General features: G+C 45.3%; 5 protein-coding genes across 5 annotated transcripts; 1 reads left to right on the top strand and 4 right to left on the bottom strand.

Moving 5' to 3' along the window:
* Positions 1 to 755: 755 nt before the first annotated feature.
* Positions 756 to 2,043, bottom strand: N7495_007380 (uncharacterized protein; the record flags this gene model as incomplete). Its single annotated transcript, XM_057210031.1, has 4 exons — positions 756 to 1,215; positions 1,284 to 1,401; positions 1,460 to 1,832; positions 1,897 to 2,043. The coding sequence occupies 4 exons, from the start codon at positions 2,041 to 2,043 to the stop codon at positions 756 to 758; spliced, it is 1,098 nt and encodes a 365-aa protein (XP_057063805.1).
* Positions 2,044 to 3,015: 972 nt separating this feature from the next.
* N7495_007379 (putative isoamyl alcohol oxidase) lies at positions 3,016 to 4,828 on the top strand (the record flags this gene model as incomplete). Its single annotated transcript, XM_057210030.1, has 3 exons — positions 3,016 to 3,251; positions 3,330 to 3,530; positions 3,586 to 4,828. 3 exons carry the CDS (start codon positions 3,016 to 3,018, stop codon positions 4,826 to 4,828), a joined length of 1,680 nt encoding a protein of 559 aa, XP_057063804.1.
* A 261-nt stretch (positions 4,829 to 5,089) lies between these two features.
* On the bottom strand, positions 5,090 to 8,704 carry tcsB (putative sensor histidine kinase/response regulator TcsB/Sln1; the record flags this gene model as incomplete). Its single annotated transcript, XM_057210029.1, has 8 exons — positions 5,090 to 5,177; positions 5,231 to 5,370; positions 5,424 to 5,547; positions 5,603 to 7,846; positions 7,903 to 8,185; positions 8,283 to 8,473; positions 8,538 to 8,572; positions 8,621 to 8,704. 8 exons carry the CDS (start codon positions 8,702 to 8,704, stop codon positions 5,090 to 5,092), a joined length of 3,189 nt encoding a protein of 1,062 aa, XP_057063803.1.
* Positions 8,705 to 9,198: 494 nt separating this feature from the next.
* N7495_007377 (sugar porter family MFS transporter) lies at positions 9,199 to 10,959 on the bottom strand (the record flags this gene model as incomplete). Its single annotated transcript, XM_057210028.1, has 3 exons — positions 9,199 to 9,351; positions 9,416 to 9,922; positions 9,982 to 10,959. 3 exons carry the CDS (start codon positions 10,957 to 10,959, stop codon positions 9,199 to 9,201), a joined length of 1,638 nt encoding a protein of 545 aa, XP_057063802.1.
* A 3,407-nt stretch (positions 10,960 to 14,366) lies between these two features.
* N7495_007376 (putative amino acid permease) lies at positions 14,367 to 16,172 on the bottom strand (the record flags this gene model as incomplete). Its single annotated transcript, XM_057210027.1, has 4 exons — positions 14,367 to 14,608; positions 14,673 to 15,253; positions 15,314 to 15,513; positions 15,579 to 16,172. The coding sequence occupies 4 exons, from the start codon at positions 16,170 to 16,172 to the stop codon at positions 14,367 to 14,369; spliced, it is 1,617 nt and encodes a 538-aa protein (XP_057063801.1).
* Positions 16,173 to 16,889: the final 717 nt, after the last annotated feature.

Genomic DNA, 16,889 nt, shown 5'->3' with positions numbered 1-16,889 from the left:
CCACGAATATGACGCCACGAATAGTGGAGTCGTTTCTAATTGACAGTGGGGGAAGGAGAGTTTATGAAAACAGGAGGAAAATGAGTGCTGAGGGCATAGCTAGTGTCCCCATTTGCACAAAAAATTTTATGCACACCTAGGTAGAAACTTTGAGGATAATTAACACCTACTCCGTATAATAAGCTCACCACTAATAAGTAGCTTTTAGAAATTGGAATTTCATATTCATTGTATGCATGGGCCTTTTCAACATCAAGAAAACCATTGTTTGTAAAACATAAAAAGGCTTATGCACAAGAACAAAATTTTGCTTGGCATACGTAGGGAGAATCACAATTCCTATCCGTCTTCTTCAGGCCATCGTTTAAACCTTTGAAAGAGATCGTGGGCATCGGTGGCGTTTGACTGACAGGTTTTGTGGTGAACTAGTTAGCCCATAGTGGCGGAATTCCGGCGCCAACCTTGGAACCTATAGTTCGGTCAAACTATGGAGCCTCGGAAACCTTGTTTAAAGATATTTGCTCCTCGCTAGTCTTGACAAAAAAAAACTAGCGCCATCGTTACGAGGGGGTGGAACCTCAATTCCAAATAGTCTCTTGCTCTATTCATGTGAATCTGGAAAGCAGCCTGGAGTATTTGAAGTTTCGGATGGTCAATACAATCCAGGATAAAATCTTAATATGAATGCATGAAGAATTTCGAAGTTAAATTAGTTGTAAGAAATTATTTGTGTATCTTTGAAAATTGAAAAGCCCTCAAACATGTTTTGCAGATTCCGCGTCCGCCAACACCGAGATTTCGACCTGCTTTGTGATTCCATGGTGGTCTGCAGGCAACTGATGGGGTGAGTCAGGATTTCCACCAATTGTTGTGCTGGTATGTGAACTTTGATTGAGGATTCTTTCCACGCTGCCATCCTCGAAGTGGTGCGACATGTTGATCCGTCGCGAGTGCTGGGACTGCTGAGTGGTATTTTCCTTAGTACGCCGACTACTGAATGGGCCACTGAGTTGGTATGAGTATTTGGCGCTGGAAATCTTATGCACGGATGCAATAACAAGTGGGCGTATACAAGGGATTGACGATGTGATGATGATCACTGCGTTTTCGATATATGCCCAGCGGATGATTTCAATTCCACCACCGGCACCGAGATTTGTGAGACTAGGCAGAGTTGTGAGCTTGGTTGTTTTAACTATAGACGCAACCATGGCACTGTAAGACAGTCAGTATTATGCTGCAAGGCTTCAAGGAATGAGAGAGCATTGATATGGAATACATACACAACTCCCAAGCTGAGAAGCGCTATGAGACCAAGCTTGATTTGTAGCTTTAAGTTGAGATTCCAAAAAACGACTGTGGGGAAAATGGCCAAAAAGAGATCGGTGGCTGAATTGAAAGCTGCCAAAATTGTCAATACAAGTACTACTATTGCCACACTTCCATAAAGCCAACATACTGTTCGAATAATAGGCAAATTGAATGACCGAATTCAAATTACCACAAGTAGTTTCCACAGTTTCCCAGAGAATTCGTATATCATGACATATCACCAACGGCAGGATAGAAGAGGCGATATTGCCGATCAGCTGAATAAAGAGAATAGCCCATAGCATAAGCCTGATGGTTTTGTTGGTGCCAAGTATGCCTAGAAGATAAATGATGAAGGCTGAGCGAGCGATGGTAGTGCTGAGAGTGACGACTGGGACCTGCACTGCGGTGAGATATTGCAAGACAATCTTTCTATTATGAGCTGGTAGAGTCTCCAGGTTCTGGCCGAACCCATTTTGAACACACAATGTCAAGAAAACACATCCAATAATGGCGAGTATCTGAAGTTGAGTCTCAAGTCAATGGAGCTCAAGGGCTTCACATATCGACGTCTAGGGAACATACCTGAGCGACAATCATCAACACATCATCTACGAAGAAGCGATTGATCTTGAACTTAGCAAACACGCGAAGAGTGACGATCACTGTAGAGATGCTAATCGCAAACCAGACACCCTTTTCCAAAGCAGGACCATGATTAGCGTGAGACATAGTCAGGAACTACGGAGTCACCACAGTGGAGTAGTTCGACAGAAAGGCTCCAGGATGTTCGAGAACAGTTACCCTCCGTCTTTAATAAAGAGTGTTGTTCAGGAAAAAATGAAAAAGAATTGCGCGATTATCAATTATCTTTCAAAAAGAAAAATAAGATTAGAGTGGGGAAGATCCCGATACGTCTGTAAGACCAAATGGACCCTACCAGGTAATTTTGGGTGAACTTCGGGGGCCATATTGTGGAAAACCTACAATTACATGTAGTTCATTGGGCTTTAATCATATCAGGCTCGGGTTATTGCACAAATTCTGGAAGTACTGGGCTTATCCACGAACGTCACTAATTTGCCGATTATATCCGAAATAGTGGAACACAGTGGATACAACCATCTCAATAAGCCGTTTTTCTGTCAAATAACAATAGGTTGTCTGGTCTGTGCACGTCGTAAGATGCCGATCGGAATAAACAGTAGATTCGTGGCAGATTTAGATTCCGATTTCAGATCGATTGCAGGGCTAGTGTGGGTGTAAAAGTACCGGAGTTAGGGCTAATTTCCATAGATGTGTCGGATCAGTGAATTTTCAACGACCTTGGGAATCTGGGGGTTGCTGGAAATGTCAGATTGTCCTGATTTGCCGCAAGTCTTGGCCATCCATGGAACTCGTTTATCCATCCGAGATTGACCATCCATCGGGAATCACATCTTACTAAATACCGAGCCTTTCATTATTCGGGCTCCTGCCGAATCCACTTTGTTCCTGAATCCAACGCTACAAACGCCCCATGAAACATTCTTGGGAATATCGCCGATTCGTCTAAGGAAGGCGCAGAAAGTCAAATTGATTGTCACATTCCATAAGAACAAACAATATCGGCATAATTCGTATTTTTGGGTGAAAAGTTTTGTAGATCAATATCCTCGAGTCCAATTGTCCCTTTTCCCCTCAAATTGAATCTCTCTCCACACCATGAAGGTTGGGCTGTCGGTAGCACTTGCCACGACGGCGATCTCTAGTGCTAAGAACTGTCTATACTTGCCTCAAGATCCTTCCTGGCCTTCCACTTCGGACTGGTCTTCGTTGAACAGCACTGTTGGCGGTCGCTTGGTTGCGACTGTGCCAATTGGTTCCCCTTGCCATGCACCCAACTACGATGAGGCTGCTTGCGCGACTCTGCAGGCTGACTGGTACCTCCCGCAGACTCAGTAAGTCGTCCTGGCGTCACTTTGCTACATGGTCTATTGGATTATGTCATGCATTTGCAGGTGCTAACCCTCCAATAGTTTCACCTCCTCCTCCTCAGTGATGCAATCTTACTTTGCCAACCAGAGCTGCGACCCCTTTACCTCCGAAAGCCAAGCGTGCACATTGGGAAATTACGTCGACTACGCCGTAAATGTCTCTTCGAGCGACGATGTCATTGCTGCTGTGAAATTTGCCCAGGAGAAGAACATTCGTTTCGTTATTCGTAACACTGGCCATGAGTAAGTGGCACTCAATGAATTGGGGGGTTTCCTACATGACATTAATTTCATCTAGCTACCTAGGTCGTTCCACTGGCGCCGGTGCTCTCTCCGTGTGGACGCACTACCTGAATGATATTGAACTGAAAGAATGGTCCGATGGAGCTTATTCAGGTCCTGCCTTCCAGGTTGGAGCTGGTACTATGGGTTATCAAATTCTGGATGCTGCTACTGCCCACGGCCTGGTCGTTGTCACCGGTGAATGCCCTACTGTCGGTCTGGCTGGTGGCTATACCCAGGGAGGTGGTCACTCTGCCCTCAGCTCTTCTTTCGGTCTCGGCGCCGATCAAACATTGGAGTTCAGCGTTGTCACTGCCGCCGGAGAGCTCGTTACAGCCTCGCGCGAGGAGAACTCTGATCTGTTCTGGGCCCTCAGCGGAGGTGGTGCCGGTAACTACGGTGTTGTCATCTCCATGACTGTCAAGGCTCACCAGGATACCGTCACATCCGGCGCTGGTCTCGAGTTCACTGTGGCCAACATCTCCCAAGACACCTTCTTTGAAGCTGTCGCGGAATTCCATCGCTTGCTGCCAGCCATGATCAACGAAGGTGTGACAGTTATCTATGAGATGACCGATGCCTTCTTTGCCATCAACCCCATCACCGCCTACAACAAAACCAAGGAGGAAGTTGAGCCCATCCTTGCACCCTTCCTCGCTGTGCTTACAAACCTTGGCATCGCTTACTCCGCCTCTTACACCCAGTTTGACTCTTACAAGGACCACTACAACAATTATATGGGACCCTTGCCATACGGTAACCTGGAAGTTGGCACTTACAACTACGGTGGCCGTCTCATCCCTCGGCAAACTTTGAAGGATAAATACACCGATCTTGCCGAAGTGCTCCGCAATCTGACCACTAACGGTGTCATTGCTGTGGGTGTCGGCATGGATGTTTCAAACCCTGGCAACGTCTACAACGCCGTGTTCCCAGCTCTGCGCAACGCTGCTGTTACTATGCAGTTCGGTAGTACATGGAACGAGACTGCTCCATGGGGTGATATGGTTGCTGACCAGGAGAAGATCACCCATGAATATGGGCCCCAGCTTGAGGCTGTCACTCCGGGCAGTGGCTCCTACCAGAATGAGGGCAACTTTCGCCAGCTTCACTGGAAAGAGACCTTCTTTGGTGACAACTATCACCCTCTGTTGAAGGTCAAGGAAAATTGGGATCCCAAGAACTTCTTCTATGTTCTCAAGGGTGTTGGCAGTGATGCCTGGGCCGTCCAGGATTCTGGTCGCATGTGTCGCACCTGAGCAAGCATCAAATCTCTGCGCTTTGTAATATAATAATACTAGATCATAAAGTCCAGTCATTGAAAGATGTGATGTGGAAGCGTAATAAATTTTAATAAATTTTAATTAATTTGCATATAATTGATTTTCGCACGAACTATCCACAGTAACCTTAATAACATGGAATCGCTATGTATATATTTTGAGTCTTATATCACCGCATCCTTTCATATACTTCCAAGGTTGGATGCAGTACATTTCTGATGAAGATTTCATCCAAGACTATGAAGAGAGGCTATTCTCATTTTCTTCGGGGATTGGTGCAAATTTGTTGAGAACCTGTTTCAGTGCAGGTCGTCGAATTGGTTTACTAGTCTAATCAGCACTTATGAGCCCGTGCATCGAGGAGAAGCATTATCTTACCTGATGAACATGTCAATTCCCGAATCCATGCACTCCTTAATGTTGCTTTCTTCGGCAAATGCACTCAGAGCCACGATCGGGGCTGAATATCCCATTCCACGAATGAGACGAGTACTTTGAAGACCATCCAGGTTTGGCATCTAAAACTGGTCAAATTCTGCTTTTACATTGGAATGTGGAGTGTGTTTCTTACCTGGATATCCATAAAAATAAGATCAAACATGATGCCCTTTTCCATATTCGACTTCACCGTATCAAATGCTTCCTGTCCATCCTTGACTATTATTACATCATAAACTTCTTCGAGGGCGAGCATTCTACGTAACAATCAGTATTAGTAAGAGGGGTTAACTTGAAGTATTTCCAACATACCGTCGAACCACCTCTTGATTAACGGCATTGTCCTCGGCGACCAGAACGCGTATCCGTTTAGCTGATTTCTTTTCAGATCCACTTGATTCAAATTGCCTGGTTTGTGATGCAGAAGATGTCGTGGGTGACAGGCCGTTAGGTGTGAAGAAGGGCTGGCTCAAGCCAATCAATCTCGGCAAGTCGGATTTATCAAACCCGGTTGGAGTTGACTCTTTTCGCAATGTGGCTTTATTGGAAGGTGTGCGGGAAGGTGTACGGGAAGGTGTACGGGCCGAGTGGGAAAATTCTTCTATAGAGAAAAGACTCGGAGTCCGTGAGCCAGGTGCACTGGAAATGTGAGAGCTTGATGCCATCTCTTTGATAAACCTCAAAGGAATTCTCAGCGTGAATATCGATCCTCTACCCTCCTCGCTGTTGAGGAACATTTCTCCGCCCATGATTCGAGACAGCTGGGCGCATATGCTGAGACCCAGGCCGGTTCCTCCATACTTGCGGTTCAATCCAAGGTCTCCTTGAACAAAGGGTTCAAATATGCGCTTATGAGAATTGGCTGGAATTCCAGGTCCGTTATCCTCGACTTCAAATTGGAATATCAACGGCTGTGAGTTTATCTGACCAGGCATATGATTCTCGATGGAGGTGGCTGTAATATTCTCAATCCAATCTGATGAATCCCTCGCCCACGATGAGCGCCGCGAGGACCATATGAACCCGTCTTCTTTATCATCGCCTCTTGCTGTTTTGATGCTGTCAGCGGAGCTTTCTCTGATACAACGAATGCGGACCTGAACCCTTCCATGTTCAGGCGTGAATTTTAGACTGTTGCCAACGAGATTGATTAGCACCTGCAGGATTCGGTGTTGATCTCCCCACAGCACCATATCCATAAGGCTTGGCAATTGGTGAGGTTCATAGGTTTTATCTTGACATAATGCTAATTTTCCAACTGAAGAGGATCCTCCAGAGACGCATTTCACGCTGAAATCGATTTTTTTCTCATGGACCTGCTTCTGGAAAATTATTGCGAGTTGAGACCGAATGTCCGCAATCTTGAACTCCTTTTCTTCCAGCTGAATGGTCTGTTCAATCTGGTTTTTGCTGAAGGTCAACAGATCATTGAGTAGGTGTAGGAGAAGATCCCCTGATTGATAGACGACTTGAAGCGACTTCTTGATTCGATTTATATCATCATCCCCCATGCAAACGGCACACATTCCCAAAATACCATTCAAAGGTGTCTTGAGCTCGTGAGATATATTGGCAATGAAGAGCGTTTTACTCTCATTGGCGGCTTCGGCGGCCGACTTTGCTTTCTCAAGCTCGCGAGTGCGCTCTTTTACTCGCTCTTCCAAACGAGTATAGTGAATGGTCAGCTCATCCGACATTTCGTTGAAAGTTGCCGTGAGCTCTGTGAGCTCATCCGTCATACAATGCCTCCGCTCCTTGACTCTGCCAGGAATTTGGAAACCCTTGTGGTTATGGTGGCTGCCTGTCTCATTGGTGCGAATCAATAATTCCATGGGGTTAAAGAGTCGCTTGACAAAAGCTGGGGGACGCTTTTCATGGGTAGTCATCTCGGTGCCATCGACTGTGTTGTGGACATTAATAGCAGCTGAGTTGTGGGTGTTTTCAGAGAGGTCAGAAGGCGCAATATGTGGTGGAGTCACCGATTTCTGAGCGGCCTCACGCAATCTCCGAATCGGCGCAACGGCCCAGTGAGTGATCAGAGGTATTGTTAAAAGGATGAACCCTGCTGTCCCAAAGACGCACGCCAGAATGATATTCCGCAATCTGATTACGGAACTAAACGCTACTTTGTGTGACTCCTCCACTACCAGAATCCACTGCACCAAAGTGCTTTGGGGACGAATCACGCCCGCCGCGACCTTTGTTCCTTCCTCATTCCTTGTGGTCAGGTCGCTGAATGCTTTGTACTGATTCGCCTCCGATTCGAGCATAAGTTTCAAAGCTATAGGGTACTTTGAAAGATCAAACGAGGTCTGACTCGAGAGATTTCGGTGCGAACTCCAATGATCTGGCAACGGGGTAGATTCAAAGACGTAATGCACATCCGCTTGGCCGAGTCCCGACTCTTTGGCTGTCGATGCCGTAGTCGACGGCATAGCATCCGAGGCAAATACGTTCTCGGGTCGAGAGGGACCAAGAAGAAGAACTTGAGCCGAATCCCCCAAGCCATCGCGAGAGCTGATGACATTCTGCAAATTTTCGGCACTAGCGAGGACACTGCTCATTATTAGCATATTTCCTTGTCAAATATGGCCCAGAGGATGGCTGCGTACGTCAAGAAGCCGAGAAGATCTGAGGCGGAAGTATTATTGACAATGGGAAGTGTCAAAGAGACAAGAGAAAACGATTCATTGATTGTCAGGGGTCCCAACAATAAGGCTGAGTTTAATCCGAGGAGGTAATCAGAAAAGACGTGGGCAAGGATCGTATTGTTGTCTGAAGTCGACTGGGTGTAGGTGATGTTGGGATAGAGAGATGGCGGATAACTAATTCCATTTGACCCAAGTGTCACAGCACTTCCATTCGGGTAGGTGTATGGGAGAGTTATATTTGGGGCTGCATCACTAGTCACACTTAGCAGTCGGCCATTTCCCCCCCTGTCCATTTCTTGAAAATAGAACGGCCTGGTAAAGGCTGAGGTATCCTCGGCCACTAAGAGCCGATTGCAGATCCTTGATGGAGTTTGTCCAGTTGCTGTCAGAGGAGTTGCCATCATAATATCGGTTAAGGGCAGACTGGATTAAAAGACGTGTGGAAATAGTTTTGCAGGTCGCTTCTAAAAGGTCGAGGTTTGAGGCAATCTGGCTAGCCTTGATGGTCGCAACCAGTTCCAGCCCTTGTGATCTAGACGAGTCTGTAAGCCCCAGAGAAATAGGAAATGAGTATTAGAAGCCTTCATATTACATACCTGACCTCTACAACAAAGTTGTACGTTGTAACCCACTGCTATTGTTAGAAGTAGAAGATTTTCTCCTGGAATTGGATGCTTACTGTTGCCACAGCAAGGACGGCGATGCCCACTACACTACAAAGTAGCACCAACACCGCGAGCTGCGCTGCAATAGGAATGCGCATCCGATCAACGTTCCAGGTCAACTCATGGGGGGTTAAGCAATAAATTTCAATGAATGCTCGGTGGAAAAGAGCATGTTCCAGTCAAGTTGGACACCGCCTTGGGGGGTTTTCCTGGGGCGGCAAAAACAGAGGTCTAGACCCAATTGAATGCGGAGTATTGGGTCAAAATTAGCGATACAGCATAAGACAACTGATTGCCACCTGGACATGCGCTAAGCCTATTATGGCGTGTTTGAGTTGGTTTATTGTTTTACCTAATTTACTATTGATATGCAACGTTGACTTTCAAAGGAGTAAATACTAAATTTCATAAATTCTTATCGACAGAAATTCAGAAATTCCGGATAGGTTTGTGGTATCAATAGACGGTCTAATAGTAGCAGTATCAAACTCCAGCCCAAAAGCATTTTAATCGCGTGACTCATGCATCATAGCTAATATGGCTCAATAGATATGCGAACATAACAGGAAAACAAAAAACGCATGGATCTCAACTATGCATTTTCAGCATGGTTGTACTGCTGCTCAGACTTGCGAGCATCATCTGGAGTCCACTGCTGCTGGTTATGAGGGAAGACATAACTGCTGCTCTTCCATGGCGCGACCTTGTGCACGTACATGTAGTCCAGCTCCTCAAGAGTACGATCCTGTAGGCCCCAAGTTAGTGGTCTATATTAATATATGATAGGAAGTTTGGGTATGAAAGCTTACCTTGCCCTCGATGACGAAGAAGTACACAACAAATACTGCGAAGAACAAGCAACCAGCGAAGACATAACCATAGGCAAAGTCAATATCACTGGTAATGAAGGAGGTGAAGAAACTGAGGAGAAAGTTCCAGAGCCAGTTGGAGGCAGTAGACAAAGCCATACCCTTCGCACGGTACTTGGAGGGGAAGAGCTCAGCAACAATGGTCCAGACCATGGGGCCCCAAGTCATGGCAAATGCAGCAATAAAGAAGCATGTCACGACAATCATACCCTTACCAACACCTGGGGTGTTTGTGGGGGTTTCAATATCCAGCATAAAGTGACCGAGAGAGGCGAAGATCATGAACATGACAAACATGAAAATTGCTCCAGTAATGAGGGACTTGCGACGGCCAAAGTTTTCAATGATGTATAGACCACCGAAAGTGCTAACAAAGTTGACCGTACCGAGGATAACCTGGGTGATGAAGCTGTTGGAGATACCAGCGCCCTTGAAGATGGTGGTTCCCTACACAAGAACATATTAGTATATTATGAAGATATGACAGTAAAGGGCTCGGTACTTACGAAGTAGAAGAAGTAGTTGGAGCCAGTCAGTTGTTGCAACATCTGCAAACCCATACCCAAGCAGATACGGTAGAACATGCGAGGTGCAGTAATGAATTCATGCCACACTTGTTCCACACTCTCAGCCTCAAGCTGTTCTCGAATCTCCTCCATCTCTTCAAGGATGCGGACATGGTTCTCAGGAACACCATAGAGCTTAGAAAGAGTACGTTGGCAAGACTCAACTCGTCCATGACGGAACTCAAAACGAGGGCTCTCAGGGAAGAACGGCATACCACCAGCAAGGATCAGAGCAAACAGGAAGGTAAGGCCAAGAGTGATACGCCATTGCTCAGAGCCTTCGAGGGTATTGGTACCCAGGTTGATGCAGTAAGCCAGGAAGATACCAAGAGTGACGAAGAGCTGGTAGCAACTGATCATAGCACCACGAACATGACGAGGAGCACTCTCACCCATGTACATGGGCACCAACAATGAGCAACCGCCAACACCAAGACCGGTGACGGCTCGGCCGACAACCATCTGGTACCATTTACCGGAAGGAGAGGATATTTGAACGATGAGTCCAACAATGAGAACGATGGACCACATGGTGATAGACCACTTGCGGCCAATCCAGTCTGCTACGGGGGCGCCGATCAAGCAGCCGACCAAAGTACCAATGGACAAAATACCGACGATCAAACCAGAGCGAACATCAGTGAAGACGTAAGTACCATCTTGGTTCACACCAAACCGTTGCAGATAGTCGGACATGTCTTGGAAACCAGAGATCTGACCGGTATCGAATCCGAAAAGCAGACCACCCATTGACACGAAGATAGCCAAGACGAAGGATCGCAGGGTAAGACGCGGGATAGGAGTATCCACACCATCAGAAGGCAGCTTGACAGTATTCTCATCAGAAGAATAGGTTAAATTCTGCTCGGGGGCCGAGGAGATCGTCTCCCCATGTTGGGCAGTAGACTCAACACCCATGGTGATTGTAATTGAAGTATATTAAAAAAAACAATTGGGTTATAGTGAATAGCAAAAAAGGTTTAAATAATGGAACTCGGTGTTGTAAATAGTATATTAAGAATTGTAAGGGTCAAAAGCCCATGGGGAATATACAGAAAAGTCAAAGCAAGGGGAGGGGGGATGACGGTCCTTTTGTACCTCTGCGGGAAAAAGATATTGGGAGAAATAAAACTCTACTCCCTTCATTTCCCATGGGGATTGAATGGGGATTGGACAAGTGGAGAGACATTGCGGAAAGAGGAGGAACGTACTCCAGGTAATTTCGTCAGGGCTTTCGGGAAAAAGCCGAATATAGTCTGGTGTCCAGGTGACTAGAAAAGAAACCGGCCGAAGCCGATTAGTACGCACCGGGTAAACTCTGGGGAATAGGGAGAAAAGGGGAACGAAACAGGTCCAAGGCCCGATTTGTAAGACTAACGGATAGCCGATTCGGCTTCTGACTACGGGATACGTTTCAGTGGCGATATTCGGGCCAAAATAAGCAGGTCAAATCGGGGCCGAGATGACATTTCTTGGCTCGGGATCTATAAGCCATGCCGAAAGTGACATCTTTGTATTTGGATATAGTTTATCTCTTTTTGCACCACATTTGGACTGCTTCATTCCATCTTTTATTGAAAAAGTACTAATAGAATTCCGGTATTCTGGAGAAGTATGGAGAAGAAAAGCAGGATGAACGTGGGGGATAGGAGTGGGCCAGTGCGGAGTATCAAATCATAAGAACCGAAAAGCCGGCCCATCCGAACCCCAGAAGACTCCAGGTACTCCGGATTTGTTTCCTAATCTATTTCCTGTTGGGTCGACCGGTGAGTTGTTTAGCCCGGGGTTTCCCCCAATGTTCAAATAAAACTCTGAGGGGAAATGCGGAGCCTGGAGAGCACCAATATCTTGCTCCGTGCATATCCGTATACGTCATCATTGATATTGGCTCTAAATTACGTACTTTCTCGAAATCGTAACCATGGAATTTTATTTTTTTTCCTTCTGTCAGTGGCGCCGCCACATATTCAATTTCCAAGGCTGTTCTGACGTTAATTTTGGACCATAATTGATATCGCTTCATGAAAATGAAAGGATCACTGTAAATTTAACCTTCAATTATGTTTGTTAGACCTTTTCCTTTTTTCTGGATCTTTAATTTCTTTTTTTTTTTTTTTTTTTCTCTCTCTCTCTCTCCATATTTTGTCTGTGCAAACGGGATATCAGGATCAGTCAGCACGGTTACAAACAAACAAATAGTTTCATCTTCTGTCCACAATTGATAGTGTCAGATTCTTTCACCTTGTACTTCATATAACTAACGAAATTCCCAGTCGGTCCCCACTAAATAAAATTGTCTTCATAGCAACTCTATGTTTTCAAAAACACAGTATACCTCCAATTCGCTCTGAAAAACGACAGAAATCACTAGAGCATGAGGGACGTATCTTGTTAGCCATTCAAGCTATAGAAGATGGTCGATATTCTTCTGTCGCAGCTGCTGCACGCTCATTTGGCGTACCAAGATCAACACTATGTGCTAGAATGAAGGGCACTCCAAATCTATGGGAAATGAGACCAACTGGCCATAAGTTTGATGAAGTTGAAGAAGAATCGATGGAGAATTGGCTAGTCTCTATGAATAAGAGAGGTGTAATTCTTACCCCCGCTATGTTCAGAGATATGGCCAATCTTCTACTCCGGTCGCGTTTTTCAACCACCTCTGGCAACTCCCCTTCTATCGGCAAAAACTAGATAACAGGCTTTGTTAAGCGTCGCGAAAACCTGTCTTTCATATCTCTCCCAGAAACATGATTATAGGAGAGCTGAAGCTCAAACCCCTAGAATCAGATTAGTGTCGATTAACTAAAGATACACTTTATTCCTAATATTAGGAATCGAAGAGGTAAATTTTGCCTTTTGATATTAAATGGTCATGGTAGCTATCTTACGCCTTAATTCGATCAAGTTTGTGAATGCCTACGACTAAGCTTATATCCACAAGATGGTGCCAACAAACTGTCTTCGTTAAGCTTGAAGACTAGCTAGGAGACGCTTGATGATAAGAGGGTGTAGGTAGCACGTGATGAATGGAGAACATGAGCGAAGAACAGGAGTGATGGAGCCACGAACTATGTGACAGGCGCTGGCCTGTTACAATCATCGCACTTTACATACCACCGCATGCTTCACGTCTTTTACAGCCTTTAGATATAGGCTGCTTTTTGCCTTTGAAGAAACTTTATGGTGCCGTAGTATTAAACTAGATGCGATTTGGTGTCAATTCGATCGATAAAGATGATTTCCTTGATATCTTTACTAAAGCGCGTTGTAGAGCTTTTAAAGCGGATATTATAATAAACAGCTTTAAAGCTACTGGTTTAGTCCCTTTAGACCCGAATCAGGTATTAGATAATTTGAATATGCGACTTGAATCTTTACCTCCATTTCCTTTGATATCAGATCGACCATCATCATCAGGGAGCGATAGTGATCCTAGCCCTCTTTAGACGCTCGAAAACCTGGTAAAATTGAAATCTTGTGTCGATTTAGGTCTATAATCTTCACTTGATTTGATTTCATAACCTAAAAGGGCGATTCAAAAGCATTACGATCGCACGATCCGAACAGTTCATCATAATTTTTTTTTTTTTTTTTTTTTTTTTACATGATTGCTGTGGTCATTTAGAAGAGATAAATAAGGAACAGGTGAAAAGGGGGGGAGCTAGTTAGAAGTAGGCTATTCATAAGGGTAGTCTAGGGGGTTTAGAAGAGATTCAAAACAATATTGGTGGTAGGAATGGTGGTCAAGTGAAACATATATTTGATGGCGAAGCTGCTCAGAATATGTCCACTGAAACTGATTTGTCCACAATACCTAAAACTAGGCGCCAGCCAACCCGCTCTAGGTATGGTAAAATAGGGCATAAGATCAATCAGTGTCAGAATCGTGTTATTTAGTCAAATTTAGGTTTTAAAATTTACAATTTTACGAAATTTTGATGGAGTAATAGACCGACCGGGAACTACGTTATCTCATCCTATGATTATTTAACTAATCCTTTGAGTCCTGCCTAGGTCTAGGCAAGGTCCAAGGTCCACTTGAAAATTGTAAAGAGCATATTTGCGGGGTCCAGTGTCTAAAATTAAGCATAAATGTAAATATTGGTATATAACATGCAAGACAGATAGCTAATGCTTATTTACAGTGAAGCGCGCTGCGCAAAGATAACCACTTTTACGTTGGTGCGTATGGAGATTTTGATCTGATCCGGTAGATGCATCGGGAAGGAGGGGCCAACCACTCGAAAGGTTACTTGGGGAATTGGAAGCTGCCCTGGGAATAAATGGGAGAGGTTCAAGCTGCAATGGCGGTGATATCGTGATCAAAGATTGACTTTGACTTTATGTGGGAGATCGGATGTCGCTTCATGGGTGGACTCGTCGCTGTCGTGCTCTACTGCATCGGTTGGGGGGCCTCGGTAGTTCTGGTGGCCCCAGACAGCGTACCAGACAGCTGATATGAGCACAACACCGACAAACACAACTGATGCATAATTCATACTTTCCTTGGTGACTGACTTAGTTGTGGGCATGCAGAATAATGGAATGGCAAAGACACTCCATCCTATAGATTGGGATATGTTAGCAAACAGGGGCAAAGGGGAAGCGAAAATATAAAAAAGGCGTACCTAGAGCAACCCAGTTAGAAATGACTCCGAAGATGCCACAATTGAAACTGCCATTTTTGATATCTTCCCGGCGACGGAAGAGTAGCGAAACTGCAACTGGGCAAGCATAGCTCACAGTCAGGAAAATGACACCGACACCAGAAAATGCGTTATAGGCAGCTGTAGAACCAAAGTAAATAGCACCAAGCGCGATCTCAACTACCATTGTCATTGCTAGGGCATTCAAGGGAATGTCGAAACGTTTGTTGACCACACGCCACCAATTAGAGCCAGGAATAGCTCCATCACGGGCAAAGGCCCATGTGCCACGCGAAGTGGCCGTCACACAACCCACACCACAAATAACTCCCAGAACCAAAAGGGGAATGAGTAGGCAGAAAGCACCGGCAGAATTACCAATGGCAGCCTTGAAAATGACCGGAGTGGGTTGACCCGAAGCCAAGTTGACCAACATTGTTAAATCCGGAAGTACGAAACAGATGGGAACCAGGAAGATGAGACCGGCAATGGTGTTGATAATAACGGTGTTAACCATGGCCTTGGGAACCATGATCGCGGGGTCGTGTACTTCCTCGCAGAGTCTTTTTATTTCGTATTGATTGTCAGTACCGAATCACTAGAGGGGAGAGAATCAAACATACGAGATAATCATGCCGGTGGCTGACGTGGCGTACGCCGCCTGCAGGAGACCTATAAAGAAAGACCACCCCGCTGGCCAACCAGCTTGCGGCTCAAAGTGGCCAAATACCCAAGCACCCGAGCGACGACCTTCCTTTGCAATGGTCAAGAGGCATACCACAATACAAATCAGGCCGACAATGGTCCAAAAGATGGCAAATGTCTGTGGAATAAAAGTCAGCGATTGATCTTCCCAAGTATCTTTAGAACGTGGGACTCCTAACGTACTTCCAACAGTGGAAGCCACTTATTTCCAAAGGCAGATATGGCATGGGTCAAAAGTGTAAGGGCCAGGAAGACAAGGAAGGTCTGATACGCTTGGAAGTCATCGGTGAGGCCCACTCCGGGAGACTTTTCAAATACGTTGAGGCAGGCGATCAAGAGCAGGGCGGTTCCGAAATTGACAGCTAGAGTAATGGTGATGTTGCCAGCAACATATGACCACCCACAAATCCACGAGGCAACACGACGGCACCAGAGTGGTGACAAGACGAATGTTTGGTAGTAGACACCTCCAGCTGTGGGGTATACAGATGTGATTTCACCAAGGGAGATTGCGACACAGAGGATCAGAAATGAGACAAGGACCCAGCCCCAAATGATGCTTACAGGGCCACCGGCCGCAAGAGGATAATAAAGTGTAGTAGATAACCCATAGGGAACGGATGATAGAATGAAGCACATGAAAGTGACCTGCCAAATGGAACGGTTACGTTTCAATTCAGGCTTATAGCCCATATCTTCAAGGGTGTTATTGGCACAGTCATCTTCTAGCTCAGTATGAGAGAGTGACCTTCGTGATGGGCGATTAACAGAATCCATGATGAAAGAGGCAATCTATAATGTGCTGCATGAGACGCCAGATTACATAGATCAGGGATCAAAGTTAGAAAGACGAAATATGAGATAAGACGGAAGGTGAGGATGGAAAGGATAATCAGAATGAAAGGAGAATAGAGGGCAAAAGGGTTGGAAGTGGGGATTGAACCAGTGTTTGATAGTTGAGTATGAATAACTAAGGACTAAGAACTCGGAGTAAAAAATGGCTGAGTTTTTTTATCCCAAGTTACGAATCAAAAGACCCGGAAGTGGAGTGTTTCGGCGGCAAAACGATATCCACCTCTAGTTGGTAATTTAGGTATTTCATCTTTATTCTTATCTTTTTATACTCTGATGATCTTCTACTTTAATTAGAGTGTTGAGCAGTGACAGAGCAATGATAGTATTGATAACCTTCATGGAATTGATAAGGGATGATGTCACTCTAACGGAGTCGGAAGTGAAAACTTCGTGAAATCCAAGGTTTTGAAGTGAATTATGGGTCAAGAAATAACCGAATCAAAGCCATCACCTAAACAAGTGGGGTTGGAGTCAAATGAGAGAATTTTTAGATTTATGGAGTATCTCATCTTCAACCTTGGAACGGAAGAGCCAGCCTTAACACTTGAAACCATCAACCTCGCTAATTGACTAATAACTACCACCAGTTGGCTAATATTCTACCCCTAACCACCATCAACAATCAGGGCGTGGATACCA

This window comes from Penicillium taxi (assembly GCF_028828555.1).
Source record: "Penicillium taxi strain IBT 34144 chromosome Unknown utg000004l_segment0_segment0, whole genome shotgun sequence".
NCBI lineage: Eukaryota > Fungi > Ascomycota > Eurotiomycetes > Eurotiales > Aspergillaceae > Penicillium > Penicillium taxi.
The sequence above is the reverse complement of the archived record's forward strand: the minus strand, read 5'-3'. Positions and strand labels throughout refer to the sequence as shown.